This window comes from Salvelinus alpinus, chromosome 5, assembly GCF_045679555.1.
Source record: "Salvelinus alpinus chromosome 5, SLU_Salpinus.1, whole genome shotgun sequence".
Classification (NCBI taxonomy): Eukaryota; Metazoa; Chordata; class Actinopteri; order Salmoniformes; family Salmonidae; genus Salvelinus; species Salvelinus alpinus.
The window spans coordinates 50,172,366-50,191,885 of NC_092090.1; the positions used below are offsets into that span (position 1 = coordinate 50,172,366).

Below are 19,520 nucleotides of genomic sequence, written 5' to 3' on the forward strand. Positions count from 1 at the left end.
TTAACTGAGTCAGGTTTGTAGGCCTCCATGCTCACACATGCTTTTTCAGTTCTGCCCACAAAGTTTATGGGATTGAGGTTAGGGCTTTGTGATGGCCACTAATACCTTGACTTTGTTGCCCTTAAGCCATTTTGCCACAACTAGGAAGTATGCTTGGGGTCATTGTCACTTCCTGACTGATGTCTTGAGATGTTGCTTCAATATATCCACATCATTTTCCTGCCATGATGCCATCTATTTTGTGAAGTGCACCAGTCCCTCCTGCAGCAACGCACTCCCACAACATGCTGCCACCCCCGTGCTTCACGGTTGGGATGGTGTTCTTCGGCTTGCAAGCCTCCCCCTTTTTCCTCCAAACATAATGGTCATTATGGACAAACAGTTCTATTTGTTTCATCAGACCAGAGGACATTTCTCCAAAAAGTACGATCTTCGTCACCATGTGCAGTTGCAAACCGTAGTCTGGCTTTTATGGCGGTTTTGGAGCAGTGGCTTCTTCCTTGCTGAGCGGCCTTTCAGGTTATGTGGATATAGGACTCATTTTACTGTGGATATAGATACTGTTGTACCTGTTTCCTCCAGCATCTTCACAGGGTCCTTTGCTGTTGTTCTGGGATTGATTTGCACTTTTCGCACACCAAGGTACGTTCATCTCTAGGAGACAGAACGCGTCTCCTTCCTGGGCGGTATGATGGCTGCGTGGTCCCATGGTGTTTATACTTGCGTACTATTGTTTGTACAGATCAATGTGGTACCTTCAGGCTTTTGGAAATTGCTCCCAAGGATGAACCAGACTTGGTCTACAATTATTTTTCTGAGGTCTTGGCTGATTTCTTTTGGTTTTCCCCTGATGTCAAGCAAAGAGGCACTGAGTTTGAAGGTAGGCCTTGACATACACCCACAGGTACACCTCCAATTGACTCAAATTATGTCAATTAGCCTATCAGAAACTTCTAAAGCCATGACATCATTTTCTGGAATTTTCCAAGTTGTTTAAAGGCACAGTCAACTTAGTGTATATGTAAACTTCTGTCCCACTGGAATTGTGATAGATTATTTCACTTATAATTCACTAACTATTGTTGGAAAAATGACTTGTCATGCACAAAGTAGATGTTCTAACCGACTTGCCAAAACTATAGTTTGTTAACAAGACATTTGTGGAGTGGTTGAAAAACAAGTTAATGACTTCAACCTCAGTGTATGTAAACTTCCAACTTCAACTGTATATTGTTTTGCATTAGGGAATTTCCTTCACATTAAGGATCCCTATTTCATTGACATTCACACCACTAATTTAAAGAGCAAGCAGTTATCGGAATACAAAATATAAACACAAGAACATAAAATGGACAGCGTGAACAATGTTTGCATGTATTTGTTAGCACATGAGCAACGGCTTCTCTAAACATACAAGGGAGAGACAGTTAAGTCAGGCTGGAGGAGTGCTGTTATTGTCAAAGAAAGGACCTCAAAATTGCTTATATTTCCTCACTGTCAAGTTGCCAAAAATACTCCTCTATCCATCGTTCTTGGAATTGTATGCTCCCTGACTGTCTAGCTTTCATTTTGGTGATTGTTTTTTTATTTTATTTAACCAGGTAGGCTAGTTGAGAACAAGTTCTCATTTGCAACTGCGACCTGGCCAAGATAAAGCAAATCAGTTGACAAATACAAAAGAGTTACACATGGAATAAACAAAACAGTCAATACAGTAGAAAAATAAGTCTATATACAATGTGAGCAAATAAGGTAAGATAAGGGAGGTAAAGGCAAAAAAAGTCCATGGTGGCGAGGTAAATACAATATAACAAGTAAAACACTGGAATGGTAGATTTGCAGTGGAAAAATGTGCAAAGTAGAAATAGAAATAATGGGGTGCAAAGGAGCTAAAAAAATAAATAAAAGTAGGGGAAGAGGTAGTTGTTTGGGCTAAATTATAGATTGGCTATGTACAGGTGCAGTGATCTGAGCTGCTCTGCTTAAAGCTAGTGAGGGAGAGATGAGTCTCCAGCTTCAGAGATCTTTGCAGTTCGTTCCAGTCATTAGCAGCAGAGAACTGGAAGGAAAGATGACCAAAGGCGGAATTGGCTTTGGGGGTGACCAGTGAGATCTACCTGCTGGAGCGCGTGCTACGAGTGGGTGCTGCTATGGTGACCAGTGAGCTGAGATATGGCGGGGCTTTACCTAGCAGAGACTTGTAGATAACCTGGAGCCAGCGGGTTTGGCGACGAGTATGAAGCGAGGGTCAACCAACGAGAGCGTGCAGGTCGCAATGGTGGGTAGTGTATGGGGCTTTGGTGACAAAACGGATGGCACTGTGATAGACTGCATCCAATTTGCTGAGTAGAGTGTTGGAGGCTATTTTGTAAATGACATCACCGAAGTCGAGGATTGGTAGGATGGTCAGTTTTACGAGGGTATGTTTGGCAGCATGAGTGAAGGATGCTTTGTTGCAATATAGGAAGCCGATTCTAGATTTAATTTTGGATTGGAGATGCTTAATGTGAGTCTGGAAGTAGAGTTTACAGTCTAACCAGACACCTAGGTATTTGTAGTTGTCCACGTATTCTAAGTCAGAGCCGTCCAGAGTAGTGATGCTGGACGGGCGAGCAGGTGCTGGCAGTGATCGGTTGAATAGCATGCATTTAGTTTTACTTGCGTTTAAGAGCAGTTGGAGGCTTGGAAGGAGAGTTGTATGGCATTGAAGCTCGTCTGGAGGTTAGTTAACAGTGTCCAAAGAGGGGCCAGAAGTATACAGAACGGTGTCGTCTGCATAGAGGTGGATCAGAGAATCACCAGCAGCAAGAGCAATATCATTGATGTATACAGAGAAAAAAAGTCAGCCCGAGGATTGAACCCTGTGGCACCCCCATAGAGACTGCCAGAGGTCCGGACAACAGGCCCTCCGATTTGACACACTGATCTCTGTCAGAGAAGTAGTTGGTGAACCAGGCAAGACAATCATTTGAGAAACCAAGGCTGTCGAGTCTGCCAATAAGAATGTGGTGATTGAGTTGAAAGCCTTGGCCAGGTCGATGAATACGGCTGGGCAGTAATGTCTCTTATCGATGGCGGTTATGATGTCGTTTAGGACCTTGAGCGTGGCTGAGGTACACCCATGACCAGCTCTGAAACCAGATTCAATAGCGGAGAAGGTACGGTGGGATTCGAAATGGCCGGTGATCTGTTTGTTAACTTGGCTTTCAAAGACCTTAGAAAGACAGGGTAGGATAAATAGGTCTGTTGCAGTTTAGGTCTAGAGTGTCACCCCCTTTGAAGAGGGGGATGACCGCGGCAGCTTTCCAATATTTGGGAATCTCAGACGATATGAAAGAGAGGTTGAACAGGCTAGTAATAGGGGTTGCAACAATTGTTAGCAAGAAGGACAGAAAATAGACCATGTAGAAATGATAATGAATATACATTTATATATGTTTATTTTACTCAAACCACCAGACGACTTGTGGCCGCGGGCCTCATCTTTAACACCATTGCTTGAACATGACAAGTCTATCCGATGGTGGATGGCGGGTCCGATGGCCCGTGTACATACAGAACTAGCGCAACTCTTATGCCGTTTATAGACGTGATCTGTTGCTGGAATTGATAATGTGTATGTTTGTGTTGTCTCACGTCCCTAGATAAACTACACCCACATAACGCGTTAAAGAGTGAAACCTACATGGCCGATGAGTTTGTAGACTTGCTCGCCGCAGACGTTGTAGACCGTCACCACGGTGTTGAGGGCTGTGTTGCGGACGGACGTGTCTCGGTCTCCAATGTGTACAGCAATCTCTTTCAGGGACTTGGCGGCAGTCGGCTGGCAGACAGACATGCCGTAAAATCCAATAAGACAACCCAGCTCCTCCAAGCACTCTGAGGACGGGAGAGACATAATTCCAGGGAGTTAGATTGATAGAGAACACCATCTTCATAATAAAATGAGCTAACGTTTCCTTTGAACATGAACATTGTGGTATGTAGTCATGGGGTAGGTTAAGGCATTTAAAGTAATTTAATAGTATTTGACAAAAAAATCCCTGTTTAAGACACATGGGTGTCCCCCCAGAGAGGTACAAGACACTAATTTAGTAGCTAGTTAGCTATCTAGCTAAGTGGTTAGCTTCTTCAAAATGAAGCAGTCGCTTGGTGACAGCAGAGAATCCCTTCCAGGATCAATAGCCTTGCTGGCTATTTGTTATGTCCGTGCAGCAAACGGAGTAGCATTTGAGTTACTTGTATAGTTAAGTCAGAAACTGTATAAAATTTTCGCAATGCTGTCATTAGCATTCTACATGTACTTGTTAGCTTTGAAAACAACACCCCCATTGTATTCAGTGTTAGTATACCGAAAATCCCAGTAAGAAAACATCTGTAAGAAGGTATGACAATCTGGATACAGCTATAGCAAGAGAACAGAACAATAACATAGGTCTACTAAACAAGACAATGGCAGAAATGTTAACAACTTACTGAAATCAACTCCGGGTAAACCCTCTGCTTATACCTTTTGTAAGAACTGCAGCAACTGAGCTTATCCCATAGGAAAACAAGTAGCAGCCTTGCTACTACAAGTCACACGTGCACATTTCTGGGGAGAAATAGTGCACCAACCAATCCTTAATATACATCCACTTGCGCAACAGAGATAGCTAAACCTCCATATTCAAAGTTTAGCTTGTTTACACAGGTCTGAAAATGAGGGCTGGAATAATGTATTTGCATGCATCCTTAACAAAATTCAAGGCACGTCTTTCCATCCGCAACAAAATGCCAAGTTTTTCCAGTTACAATCACAGCAGTGTAATTTTACAGAAAAAGACATAGGATGATTATGCAAAGTGTACATGCATGGTGAAATATAAATGTATCGTAAATATTTAGATACATCAAGTATGGGATTGATCCCCACACCTGACAAACTTTTTGGGGGAAAAAACGTCCTACTGTTGGTCCTCAAATAACGCATACATGACGAAGTAAATCTTAACGCATATTAAACATTTTAATGTACAGTACCAGTCAAAAGTTGACACCTACTCATGCAAGGTTTTTTTTATATATTTTTTACTATTTTCTACATTGTAGAATAGTGAAGACATCAACACTATGAAATAACACACATGGAATCATGTAGATTCTTCAGTAGTAGCCACCCTTTGCCTTGATGACAGCTTTGCACACTATTGGCATTCTCTCAACCAGCTGCATGAGGTAACTCATGCACCTGGAATAAATTTTAATTAACAAGTGTGCATTACTTTTTTTAATGCACTTTTTCCAAGAGAGACCTGGTCCAATAGCAGCAGAGGGAACAATGTTTCAGACAAAACACTATAAAAACACAGTACAACAATTACATATTACGTTAAAAACACAAGTCTTGACTAAAAACAGCTGTCGTAAAGACAATTACACTCTGATACATACATCGATCAAGTGTTTAAACTCCACCAATGAAACTATTTGTTATGTCCGTGCAGCAAACAGAGTAGCATTTGAGTTACTTGTATAGTTAAGTCAGAAACTGTAAAAAATGTTTGCATTTTAAATCATAACAATGCATATTAACTTCTTAAAAGTTAATTTGTGTCATTTCTTTCGTTCTTAATGCATTTGAGCCAACCAGTTGTGTTGTGACAAAATAGGGGTGGTATACAGAATATAGCCCTATTTGGTTAAAGACCAAGTCCATGTTTTGGCAAGAAGCGCTCAAATAAGCAAAGAGAAAACGACAGTCCATTATTACTTTAAGACAAGGTCAGTCAATAGGAACATTGAGAACTTTTAAAGTTTCTTCAAGTGCAGTCGAATAAACCATCATGCTCTATGATGAAACTGGCTCTCATGAGGACCGCCGGAGGAAAGGAAACCCCAGAGTTACCTCAGCTGGAGAGGATCAATTCATTAGGAGTTACCAGCCTCAGAAATTGCAGCACAAATAAATAATTCAGAGTTCAAATAACAGACATCAACTGTTCAGAGGAACCTGTGTGAAATCAGGCCTTCATGGTCAAATTGCTGAAAAGAAACCACTACTAAAAGACACCAATAAGAAGAAGAGACTTGCTTGGGCCAAGAAACATAAGCAATGGAAATCTGTCCTTTGTTCTGATGAGTCCAAATTAGATTTTTGGTTCCAACCGCTGTGTCTTTGTGAGACAGAGTAGGTGAACGGACGATCTCCGCATGCGTGGTTCCCACCGTGAAGCATGGAGGTGGTGAGATGGTTCTTTGTTGGTGACATTGATTTATTTAGAATTCAAGGCACACTTAACCAGCATGGCTACCACAGCATTCTGCAGCGATACTCCATCCCATCTGGTTTACGCTTAGTGGGACTACCATTTCTTTTTCAACAGGACAATGGCCCAACACACACCTCCAGGCTGTGTAAAGGCAATTTGACCAAGAGAGTGATGCATCAGATGACCTGACCTCCACAATCACCCTACCTCAACCCAATTGAAATGGTTTGGGATGAGTTGGACCGCAGTTAACAAAAAGCAGCCAAGTGCACAGCATATGTGGGAACTCCTTCAAGACTGTTGTAAAAGCATATCTCATGAAGCTGGTTTGAGAATTCCAAGAGTATACAAAGCTGTCAAGGCAAAGGGTGGCTACTTTGAAGAATCATAAATATATTTTGGGTTTACCACTATTGGTTACTACATGATTCCATGTGTTATTTTATAGTTTTGATGTCTTCATATTATAGAAAATAGTAAAAATAAAGACAAACCCTTGATTGAGTAGGTGTCCAAACGTTTAACTGGTACTGCCTATGTAATATACGGTGCCCTCCATAATTGACAATTGCAATTTTTCTAAGACCCTCGTTGTGGCACCTGATCACACAACTGAACAGTAGTCCAGGTGCCAAAACTAGAGCCTGTAGGACCTGCCTTGTTGATAGTGCTGTTAAGTTAGTGCAGCGCTTTATTATAGACAGACTTCTCCCCATCTTAGCTACTGTTGAATCAATAGGTTTTGACCATGACAGTTTACAATCCAGGGTTACTCCAAGCAATTTAGTCATCTCAATTTCCAAATGATTTATTACAAGATTTAGGGTTTGTTGAATGATTTGTCCCAAATACAATAGTTTTTGTAATATTTAGGACAAACTTCCCACCCATTCTGAAACTGCAGCTCTTTGTTAGATGTTGCAGTCATTTCAGTCGCTGTAGTAGCTGAAGTGCATAGTGTTGAGTCATCCGCATAACTACAGTGAGGGAAAAAAGTATTTGATCCCCTGCTGATTTTGTACGTTTGCCCACTGACAAAGAAATGATCAGTCTATAATTTTAATGGTAGGTTTATTTGAACAGTGAGAGACAGAATATCAACAAAAAAATCCAGAAAAACGCATGTCAAAAATGTTATGAATTGATTTGCATTTTAATGAGGGAAATAAGTATTTGACCCCTCTGCAAAACATGACTTAGTACTTGGTGGCAAAACCCTTGTTGGCAATCACAGAGGTCAGATGTTTCTTGTAGTTGGCCACCAGGTTTGCACACATCTCAGGAGGGATTTTGTCCCACTCCTCTTTGCAGATCTTCTTCAAGTCATTAAGGTTTCGAGGCTGACGTTTGGCAACTCGAACCTTCAGCTCCCTCCACAGATTTTCTATGGGATTAAGGTCTGGAGACTGGCTAGGCCACTCCAGGACCTTAATGTGCTTCTTCTTGAGCCACTCCTTTGTTGCCTTGGCCGTGTGTTTTGGGTCATTGTCATGCTGGAATACCCATCCACGACCCATTTTCAATACCCTGGCTGAGGGAAGGAGGTTTTCACCCAAGATTTGACGGTACATGGCCCCGTCCATCGTCCCTTTGATGCGGTGAAGTTGTCCTGTCCCTTTAGCAGAAAAACACCCCCAAAGCATAATGTTTCCACCTCCATGTTTGACGGTGGGGATGGTTTCTTGGGGTCATAGGCAGCATTCCTCCTCCTCCAAACACGGCAAGTTGGGTTGATGCCAAAGAACTCCATTTTGGTCTCATCTGACCACAACACGTTCACCCAGTTGTCCTCTGAATCATTCAGATGTTCATTGGCAAACTTCAGACGGGCATGTATATGTGCTTTCTTGAGCAGGGGGACCTTGCGGGCGCTGCAGGATTTCAGTCCTTCACGGCATAGTGTGTTACCAATTGTTTTCTTGATGACTATGGTCCCAGCTGCCTTGAGATCATTGACAAGATCCTCCTGTGTAGTTCTGGGCTGATTCCTCACCGTTCTCATGATCATTGCAACTCCACGAGGTGAGATCTTGCATGGAGCCCCAGGTTGAGGGAGATTGACAGTTCTTTTGTGTTTCTTCCATTTGCGAATAATCACAGAAACTGTTGTCACCTTCTCACCAAGCTGCTTGGCGATGGTCTTGTAGCCCATTCCAGCCTTGTGTAGGTCTACAATCTTGTCCCTGACATCCTTGGAGAGCTCTTTGGTCTTGGCCATGGTGGAGAGTTTGGAATCTGATTGATTGATTGCTTCTGTGGACAGGTATCTTTTATACAGGTAAGAAACTGAGATTAGGAGCACTCCCTTTAAGAGTGTGCTCCTAATCTCCGTTCGTTACCTGTATGAAAGACACCTGGGAGCCAGAAATCTTTTTGATTGAGAAGGGGTCAAATACTTATTTCCCTCATTAAAATGCAAATCAATTTATAACATTTTTGACATGCATTTTTCTGGATATTTTTGTTGTTATTCTGTCTCTCACTGTTCAAATAAACCTACCATTAAAATTATAGACTGATAATTTCTTTGTCAGTGGGCAAACGTACAAAATCAGCAGGGGATCAAATACTTTTTTCCCTCACTGTAGAAACTCGCTTTACTCAAAGCCAGCGGCAAATTTCTAGTAAAGATTACTTTTTCAATGGGCCTAGACAGCTGCCCTAGAGAATTCCTGATTCTACCTGGATTATGTTGGAGGCTTCCATTAAAGAACACCCTCTGCTCGGTTAAACAGTTAACTCCTTATCCACAATATAGCAGGGGATGCAAAGCCATACTTTTTCCAGCAGCAGATCATGATCGATAGTGGTTTTTGTGGAGTGGAAACATATAGAAGCAACAACGGCTCAGCCGCGAAGTGGCAGGCCACACAAGCTCAGAACGGGACCGCCGAGTGCTGAAGCACTTAGATACATTTACATTACATTTAAGTCATTTAGCAGACGCTCTTATCCAGAGCGACTTACAAATTGGTGCATTCACCTTATGATATCCAGTGGAACAACCACTTTACAATAGTGCATCTAACTCTTTTAAGGGGGGGGGGGGTTAGAAGGATTACTTTATCCTATCCTAGGTATTCCTTAAAGAGGTGGGGTTTCAGGTGTCTCCGGAAGGTGGTGATTGACTCCGCTGACCTGGCGTCGTGAGGGAGTTTGTTCCACCATTGGGGTGCCAGAGCAGCGAACAGTTTTGACTGGGCTGAGCGGGAACTGTACTTCCTCAGAGGTAGGGAGGGGAGCAGGCCAGAGGTGGATGAACGCAGTGCCCTTGTTTGGGTGTAGGGCCTGATCAGAGCCTGAAGGTACGGAGGTGCCGTTCCCCTCACAGCTCCGTAGGCAAGATAGTAGATAGTAGTCAGTGTCGCAACCGAGGACAGACTGAGTTCCAATCTGCCTCTGGAAGCAACTTCAGCACACAAACTGTTTGTCAGGAGCTTCATGAAATGGGTTTCCATGGCCAAGCAACCGCACAAGCCTAAGATCACAATCTTCGTCGGCTGGAGTGGTGTAAAGCTAGCCACCATTGGACTCTGGAGCAGTGGAAGCGCGTACTCTGGAGTGATGAACAACCATCTGGCAGTCCGAAAGACAAATCTGGGGTTGGTGGATGCCAGAAAATCGCTACCTTCGAATGCATAGTGCCAACTGTAAAGTTCGGTGGAGAAGGAATAATGTCTGGGCCTGTTTTCATGGTTCAGCCTAGGCCCCTTAGTTCCAGTGAAGGGAAATCTTAAAGCTACCGCATGCAATGACATTCTAGACGATTCTGTGCTTCCAACTTTGTGGCAACAGTTTGGTGAAGGCCCTTTCCTGTTTCAGCATGACAATGCACAAAGCAAGGTACTTACAGAAATGGTTTGTCGAGATCGGTGTGGAAGAACTTCACTGGCCTGCACAGAGCTCTGACCTCAACCCCATCGAACAGCTTTGGGATGAATTACAACGACGACTGCGAGCCAGGCCTAATCACCCAACCTCACTAATGCTCTTGTAGCTGAATGAAAGCAAGTCCCCGCAACAATGTTCCAACATTTAGTGTAAAGCCTTCCTAGAAGAGTGGAGGCTGTTACAGCAGCAAAGGGGGGGGGACCAACTCCATATTATTACCCATGATTTTGGAATGAGATGGTCAACAAACAGGTGTCCATATACTTTTGACCACGTAGTGTATGTGACAATATGTAGCAAAATTAGAAAGTGATTTTTTTTTATATTGGATAAAAGTAGAGCTGGTATATCATACACTGCAGTTGAGGAACAATAGGAAAGTAATTCTGCTTTGAATGTTGATAAACTTGTAACCCCACTTTTCAGAAAATGGCCCTTGAATTTGCTATACCAAGGTTGTCACATGCACAGGATACAGAAGGTGTAAACGATACAGTGAAGTGGTTACATAAATATTTTATAATTATTAGACGACGCTTACCAACACACTTGTCTAAACTGATGGGTGATGGCAAGGAAATGCTATAACCACATCTAGCTAAGTGGATGGGTCACTATTGTCTAGACATGTACACATGTTCATGAAATAGAAGGTCGTAATCACCCCCGACACACGTGGCTAATTTGATGGGTCATGTAATAATCAGGCCAAAGTGGAGTCTTTTGTTTAGACATGTAAACAATGAACTGGCATAATCCCAACTCATATACTATAAATACAAACTGTCATAGCTTTAGCTACCTTCAGATTCATACTACAGCTAACAAACTAGGTTCATTGTTAGCCAGCTAACATTAGGCTATAATTAGCAAAGCAAATGGATTTCTGATTAGAATATTACTACACAGATCATACACAACGTTAGCAAGCGAGCAAGCAAGATGGAGGCGTGCATGGCTATGCAGTCATGGGTGAACAGGGAGTAAAGGAGGGGGCTGAGCACGCACCCTTGTGGGGACCCTGTGTTGAGGATCAGCGAACTGGTGTTTTTTCCTACCTTCACTACTTGGGGGCTGCCCCTTCGAGAAGTCCAGGACCCAGTTGCACAGGGCAGGGTTCAGCACCCAGGGCCCCGAGCTTAATAAGCCTTGGAGTGTATTAATGGTGAAGACTGAGCTATAGTCAATGAACAGCAATCTTCGATAGGTATTCCTCTTGTCCAGATGGGATCGGGCAGTGTGCAGTGCAATGGCAATTGCATCGTCTGTGAATCTATTGGGGCGGTATGCAAACTGAAGTGTGTCTAGAGTGTCAGGTCAAGTGCCTCTCAAAGCACTTCCTGATGACAAAAGTGCTACGGGGCGATAGTAAATTCAGTTACCTTTGCTTTCTTGGGTACAGGAACAATGGTGAACATCTTGAAGCAAGTGGGGATATCAGACTGGGATAGGGAGAGATTGAATATATCCGTGAACACTCCAGCAGGCTTGTCTGCCCATGCTCTGAGGACATGGCTAGGGATGCCGTCTGGGCCGGCAGCCTTGCGATGTCTTACTCACGTCAGCCACAAAGAACCACAGAATACGGGCCACTGTGTTATCCTTAAAGCGGAGGAAGGTGTTCAGCTTGTCCGGGAGCAAAACAGTGTCCGCGACGTGGCTGGTTTTCCCTTTGTAGTCTGTCTCGTGTCTGAGCCGCTGAATTTTGACTCCACTGTCTCTGTACTGACATTTTGCCTGCGATTGCCTTACGGAGGGAAAAACACACTATTAAACCATATTCCCAGTCACCTTGCCATGGTTAAATGTGGTGGTTCACACTGTCAGTTTCGCGCGAATGCCACCATCTATCCACATTTTCTGGTTTGGGTAGGTGTTAGCCACAGTGGGAACATCACCACCTATAGACTTCCTGATAAACTCAATCACCATGTCTGTGTAAACGTCAATGTTATTCTCGTTATTCTCAGACGACACTCGGAACATAACCCAGTCCAAGTAATCAAATTAGGCATGGATTCCAATTGGTCAAGCCAGCGTTTAATAGACCTTAGCACGAGTACTTCCTTTTTGAGTTTCTGCCTATAGAATGGCAGCAGCAAAATAGAACAGTGATCTGATTTGCCAAAGGATGAACAGAGGAGGTCCTTGTAGGTCAACCCGGAGCAAGTACTACAGTCAATGTGTTGGTAGAACTTGGATAGCGCTTTCCGCAAATTTGCTTTGTTTAAAATCCCCAGCTACAATAAATGCGGCCTCAGGTTATGTGGTTTCAGTACAGTGTAGTTCCTTGAGGGCCGTCGTGGTATCGGCGAGGAAATATACACGGCTGACTATAACCGAAGAGCATTCAATTGGGAGGTATTACGGCCAGCATTTGATTGTGAGGTATTCTAGGTTGGGTGAACAAAATGACCTGAGTTTCTGTATGTTATCACAATCACACCATGAGTAGTTAATCATTAAACATACACCACGGCGTTTCTTCTTCCTGGAGAGTTTATTTTTCCTTTCTGCGCGATGTACTGAGAACTCAGCTGGCTGTATGGACGTGGAGAGTATATCCCGAGAGAGCCATGTTTCAGTGAAACAGAGTATGTTACAATCCCTGATGTCTCTCTGGAAGGAGATCCTCGCCCTGAGCTCATCTGCTTTATTGTGCAGAGACTGAACTTTAGTGAGTAATATACTCGGAAGCGGTGGATGTGTGCATGCCTCGAGTCAGACTAGAAATCCACTCCGAATACCTCTTCTCCACAGATGGCGTCTAGGAGCAGCCTCTGGTATAATTTCAATTGTCTCGGGGGGTACGAATAAAGGATCCAATTTAGGAAAGTCATATTCCTGGTCGTAATGCTGGTGAGTTACTACCGCTCTGATCTCCAAAATATCTTTCCGTCTGTATTTAATAACAAAACATTTGCTGGGCTAGTAATATAATAAAACAAACAAAATACCGTAATTTCCGGACTATAAGCCGCTACTTTTTCCCACGCTTTGAACCTCGCGGCTTATACAATGACGCAGCTAATTTATGGATTTTTCCCACTTTCACAAGATTCATGCCGCCAAAAAACTGAGCACCGTCACAATGTGACGTAAATCGAGCGCGCTCAAACTTCCCATCATTCTGATTACGGTAGTCATTTTGTCACCCTCATCGTGGCAAAGACACGGAGAAATGCATATGATGCAGCTTTCAAGTTGAAGGCGATCGATCTGGCTGTTGGAAAAGGAAATAGAGCTGCTGCACGGGAGCTTGGCCTTAATGAGTCGATGATAAGACGTTGGAAACAGCAGCGTGAGGAACTGATTCAGTGCAAAAAGACAACAAAAGCTTTCAGAGGGAAGAAAAGCAGATGGCCCGAACTAGAAAATGAGCTTGAAGACAGGGTCAACACACAGAGAGCAGACGGCCGAGGTCAAATTTATATGCCACTCGCGCTCCAGCTTTGCATTGGTTTTGCTAGCTAAGGGGCTAGATGTCAAGATCACGCTTCTTGGTTACAGCAGAGACAATTCTAGGCTGAGGACCAGTCTGAATAGCTAACATTCTACTCCTTCTAATGGCAGAAAGGCCAGTCTCTTTGGCAATCTCCAAATATGAACATTCTATCATTAATGAGCTCGGAGTTGATCCTGATTCGATAATCCTCACCGCTTTCCTTCAATCACAACAATTATTCAAGTATTGGTACGCTAACTTTTTTGTCTCCGTAGAAAACGTTAATCCGACTGAAAGCCAAAACAATCGCCACCGGAATGAAGTTTGAGGATTTTAGAGGTGGACCATCGTGGCGTCTAAGATTTGAGACGTAAAGGCCTGTCCATCAGGGTACGGACGAGTCTGTCAGCAGCTCCCTCCCGACTACGAGGAAAAAGTCAAACGCATGACGATGCCAAAAGAAAAATTTCCAAGAGGAATTGTTGTGAAAGTCAACAAGAAAGGTTAGATGACGGAAGGCCTAATGCATGAATGGCATACGGAGTGTTACGGCAAGCGACCGGGAGGATTCTTTCACAAGAACAAGGCATTGCTCGTGTTGGACAGCATGAGGGCCCGGTAGGCACCTGCCACTTATAGACATGTGCGGCTTATTTATGTACAAAATACATTTTTTTTTTTTTTATTCAGTGGGTGCGGCTTATATTCAGGTGCGCTTAATAGTCCAGAAATTACAGTACTGCTTAGAAGCTAGAAGCAAAGCTGCCATGTCTGTCAGCGTATAAACTACGAACACAATTACATTTTTTATCCATGGAAATTTTAATGCACAGAGATACCATGAGATCCGAGGCACATTTTTTTTAATTTTTTTTTTTAATATATACTGTGACCAGATGCATAATTATTTCCAGTCATGAGAAATCAATAGATTAGGTCCTAATAAATGTATTGTTTCAATAGACTGATTTCCTTATTTTATCAATTTTACCTTTAACTAGGCAAGTCAATTAAGAACAAATTCTTATTTTCAATGATGGCCTAGGAACAGTGGGTTAACTGTCTTGTTCAGGGGCAGAACGATGAATATGAATTGTAACTCAGTAAAATATTTGAAATTGTTGCATATTGCATTTATTTTTGTTCCGTATACATCAGAAAGTTAAAAAAACTCATTTGAGATTCAAGCTGCGAAAATATTCTGCAGCCATTAGACACCCTCCCCACAGTGAGCCACCAGGCCAGTTGTTATCGACGCAAACAATTAGGTCATGAAAGCATGCATGTGTGTGGAATGATGAGCAAGGTACTGAAGATATTCGATCACATCCTGTTAACGGAAATAAAACTGCGCATGCCCAAAGAAGTTCCATAAGGTTTAACCCGGTGGTTTAAGCCAGATGTCGTATGTACCCAGTGTCTTAATACATTTTAGAAAGACTTACAAGACCAAAATACAGATAAAGCTAGAGAAACATTCTAATACAAGGGGTGATGCTCTCATTCCATGCCCAGAGTATTATGTCATCTCACCGGCTCTCTGTTTGGAGTTCTTGGATTTGGTTCCCTCCATGAGAAAAGGGAACATCCTGCTGGCAGGGTAGACCTTACACAGCATGCCCATGATGGCTCGCACGTCCTTCCTAACCACGTCTTTAGACTCCCCCACCTGAGGGGGGGGCAACAGAGCAAACAAATAAGTAAACACTCAGGAGGGTTAGAGTTAAAGACCAGTCAGGGCAGTTCAACTGCAATCTGGGACTGTTTCCCCCTCTCCTATTTAAATAGGCAAGTCAGATAAGAACATATTCTTACTTACAATGACAGTCTACACCGGCCAAACCCGGACAACACTGGGCCAATTGTGTGCTGCCCAATTGTAGGAATAATTGTCAGATTAGAGTTGATTAACTTGAAATATTTTTTTGGGTGGTGGTGAGTCAGATGGCTCCTGTTCACATGGTGTGTCCCCAGCAAAGTGCGGGACGAGACGCCTGTGCCACTGCAACCAGCGCCACGACATTGTAATTTATCACTCACACCCCACCACAGCTAATTACATATGTTGGTACCGAATAAACAACCCCTTATAGTATATAACAGATCTATACCCATACCAGCACAGTACCGCTCAGCGTGAAAAAGTTATCAGTGAAACACAGGTTGAGTCTCAAACGCCACCCTATTCGCCATGTAGCGCATTACTTTTGACCAGGGCCCATAGGGCTCTGGTAAAAGTAGTGCACTATATAGGTATTGGGTGTAATTTGGGACGTAGCCTTGATCCCCCAGTGATGGACCTTGAGGACGAGGTAGGGGATGAAGGAGTTGGCCTCCTGTTCACTGAGGTGGTAGTTGTGCTTGCTGAGGCTGAGGAAAAGGAGCTTCAGGTATTCCAGGGCCTTCATCAGCACACTGGTGTTTGTGTCAAAAAAGCGCAGAGTGTACCACTTCAGGACCAGGTCTAGGCAGGCCACCGTTGCCTCGTGTTCCTCCTCCAGACACTACACAAGGGATGATGGGAGGAGAGAGAAAGGTAGAGGGTTAACTTTATTCATTCACACATGTAGGATTGCTTCCAAAATGAAGGTAGGGTCACCATGATGTTTATACTGGTTATTTCCTACTATTCATCAAGTACTATGGAAATCATGTGTGGCTCAGTTGGTGAATCATGGCACTTGTACCAGGGTGGTGAGTTAGATTCCACAGGGGATCAGTATGAAAGGTATGCTCTTACTACTGTAAGTCGCTTTGGATAAAATGTCCTGCTAAATGGCATATTTTAGTATTAAATTAAATCTAATCTAGACTTGGTTTCCTCTATCGTAATCGCTCCTCTTTCACCCCAGCTGCCAAACTAACCCTGATGACCATCCTACCAATGCTAGATTAAATCACTGCTTTGCGTGATGTATTGTCATCTCTACCTTATTGCCCTTTGTTTTGTTGTCTGTGCCCAACATTGTTTTTACCTTGTTTTGTGCTGCTGCCATGTTTCTACCATGTTGTCATGTGTTGCTGCCATGCTGTGTTTCTATAATTCCAATTATAACAAAGTCAAAAATAAGCATTTAGTTGTATTTTGAGGTTGTGGCTGGAATTGCTGTATTTATTTAGTTTGGGAATTTACATTAGTTATTTTTGACCGACTGGATAAAAAAAAAAAAATTTGCTTAGCAAACCAGATATTAACGTTTTCTACGGAGACAAAAAAATTAGCGTACCAATACTTGAATAATTGTTGTGATTGAAGGAAAGCGGTGAGGATTATCGAATCAGGATCAACTCCGAGCTCATTAATGATAGAATGTTCATATTTGGAGATTGCCAAAGAGACTGGCCTTTCTGCCATTAGAAGGAGTAGAATGTTAGCTATTCAGACTGGTCCTCAGCCTAGAATTGTCTCTGCTGTAACCAAGAAGCGTGATCTTGACATCTAGCCCCTTAGCTAGCAAAACCAATGCAAAGCTGGAACGCGAGTGGCATATAAATTTGACACCTTAGATGTCTTAGTTATACATACTTCATAGTTAAAAGCAGTGGCGTTAAACTACATTTGCTTTTAAACATTATATTGAAAATTATATCGTTGGCATTTCGAAATACACTACATGACCAAAAGTATGTGGACACATGCTGGTCGAACATGCCATTCCAAAATCATAGGCATTAATCTGAAGTTGTTCCCCACTTTGCTGCTATAACAGCATTCACTCTTCTGGGAAGGTATTCCACTATATGATGAAACATTGCTGCGGGGACTTGCTTCCAGTCAGCGACAAGAGCATTACTGAGGTCAGGCACATCACCAAAGGTGGTTCGCATCGGAAGGTGATCGATTGGGTTGAGGTCAGAGCTCTGTGCAGGCAAGTCCTTCCACACCAATCTCAAAAAAAATAAAACGTTTGTATGGACCTCACTTTGTGTATGGGGGGGGTGAGCCCATGTGCACATTGGTGTCCCCAGAGGTACGAGACACCTGTGCCCCTGCTACTAGCCCCCTGACTAAGGGTGCAACTCATCATTCACAAATTCTACTATAACTGGGTCAGCTCACCTGTTATGGCTGTGAAAGCACAGAGTTGGTACTAGAAGTCTATGTATGCATATGGTCTCACCTCTATCATGGAGTTGATGGCCTTGATGTGGTGCTGGAAGTCATGGTGGAAGAGTTCCTCCTGAAGCCACTTAGCCACACAGGGAGCCATCTGAACTTTAAGCTGCTCCACATACTCATCGCGAGGAGACCCAAAGTTCCACTTTAGCGTCTACAACACACAGGGGATAGATTTAACTCACACACAGTTTACTCAAATGGCAAACGTGAACTACACTTCTGAAAATTCACCACCAAGCACTTTCGCCCATAGATGCGCACACACTAGGACTAACCCCATTTAATTGACAGGCATTGGAAATATTTTAGGCACAAGACACCCATCTGAGTTGCGCCTGTCTCAGCCAACTGAATAATCCATTGCAGAAGACGCAGGGATGGCACGCCAAGACATGTGCTATTGAAATTGTATATGGTTATATTATGTAAGAACAAAGGTGCAAATCTAATTAGTATATTATTTTATAAATGTGTTTTCAGAATTGTATGGTTTACTATAGTAAACAAAAATAAAATCAAACATTAAATCCGTCAACTAAAATGAATTCATTAGGCTCTAATCTATGGATTTCACAACTGGGAATATAGATATGCATCTGGTCAGACACAAAAGAAAGGGCATCACAATGTAGCTCTGGATCGTGTCACGGTATCTCCGCATTCAAATTGCCCTAGATGTTAGTTGACCAGAGTTTATTCCTGCCCATAACAAAACCCTACCGCGGGGAACTCAGCAAACCGCTCACCCACACAACGCCATACACGTGGGCCTGCGGTTGTGAGGCCGGTTGGAAGCACTACCAAATGTTCCGAAACGGAGGCGGCGGCGTAATGTAGAGAAATGAACATTCAATCCACTGGACATCCCTGCAGTCAGCATGCCAATTGCACATTCCCTTAAAATATCTGTGGCATTGTGTTGTGTGACAACTGCACCTTTTAGAGTGGCTTTTCATTGCCCCCAGCACAAGGTGCACCTGTGAAATGATCGTGCTGTTTTATCAACTTCTTGAAATGCCACACGTCAGGTCGATGGATTATCTTGGCAAAGGAATGCTCACCAACAGGGATTTAAACAAATGTGTGCACAATTTGAGAAATAAGCTCATGAAACCAAGACTTTACATGGTGCATTTATATTTTTGTACAGTGTATTAACATTAATGCCCAACATTCACTTTCATTTAAAGGCACTCAGCGATATGACGTAGATGCAGAAAGTAAACAGCATAGTGGGCACGATGATCAACTTCTGCTGTTTTGGTGCCCTGGCTAACCAAGCTGTGAATGACAGAGCGAATTCTTGCATCTCGTTCATCTCAAGATCTGTGGTGCTGCTCGTGGCCAACGTCCTTTTGCTGAACCAACCAGATTTTTTTTGTAGACGGCACACACAAATTAGCCTAATTGTAGCCTAAGACTTACCTACCGGTAAATACGGTAGTTGTTTATAAGGTCTACTTAAGACAAAATGTCTAAAGGTCTGCAGTACAGCAGCATTTCATTGATGTAAAGGATGACACCAAATAAAATGGAACGCAAACTGTAAACAGCGGTTTGCATACAATAGTTTGACAACGAATAAGACAAACCAATTGAACATTAAGTAAACCAGAAAAATAAAAGGCTCTTGTTCTTTGGCTCCCTCGAGTCATTTGGGTCTTAATTATTTCACCAAACAAGCTCAGTAGATATAGTTATTAAAAACACAGGGTGTGTCTCTGGAAAATGTTAAAAAATTGACCAAATCGATTAGTTGAAAGAACAGACGACTCTCGGTCGACCAAGATCTTTTTTGGGGTCGGGGACAGCC

At 42.9% G+C, this 19,520-nt stretch overlaps 1 protein-coding gene and 1 non-coding gene across 4 annotated transcripts in view; both read right to left on the reverse strand.

The window, feature by feature from the left end:
- The window catches only part of LOC139576296 (cytoskeleton-associated protein 5-like), a 91,518-nt gene that overhangs the window by 25,424 nt on the left and 46,574 nt on the right, over positions 1-19,520 (reverse strand). For all 3 annotated transcript variants that reach the window (XM_071402238.1, XM_071402239.1, XM_071402237.1), the window contains exons 28-31: positions 17,709-17,858; positions 15,888-16,091; positions 15,121-15,256; positions 3,686-3,879 (exon numbers count right to left, since the gene is read on the reverse strand). In XM_071402238.1, the coding sequence (XP_071258339.1) occupies positions 3,686-3,879; positions 15,121-15,256; positions 15,888-16,091; positions 17,709-17,858 (684 nt within the window). The remainder of the gene's footprint in view (positions 1-3,685; positions 3,880-15,120; positions 15,257-15,887; positions 16,092-17,708; positions 17,859-19,520) is intronic.
- LOC139577395 (small nucleolar RNA SNORD67) lies at positions 15,522-15,630 on the reverse strand. The gene has a single exon (XR_011675286.1). It is a non-coding gene; the product is annotated as a small nucleolar RNA SNORD67 (small nucleolar RNA).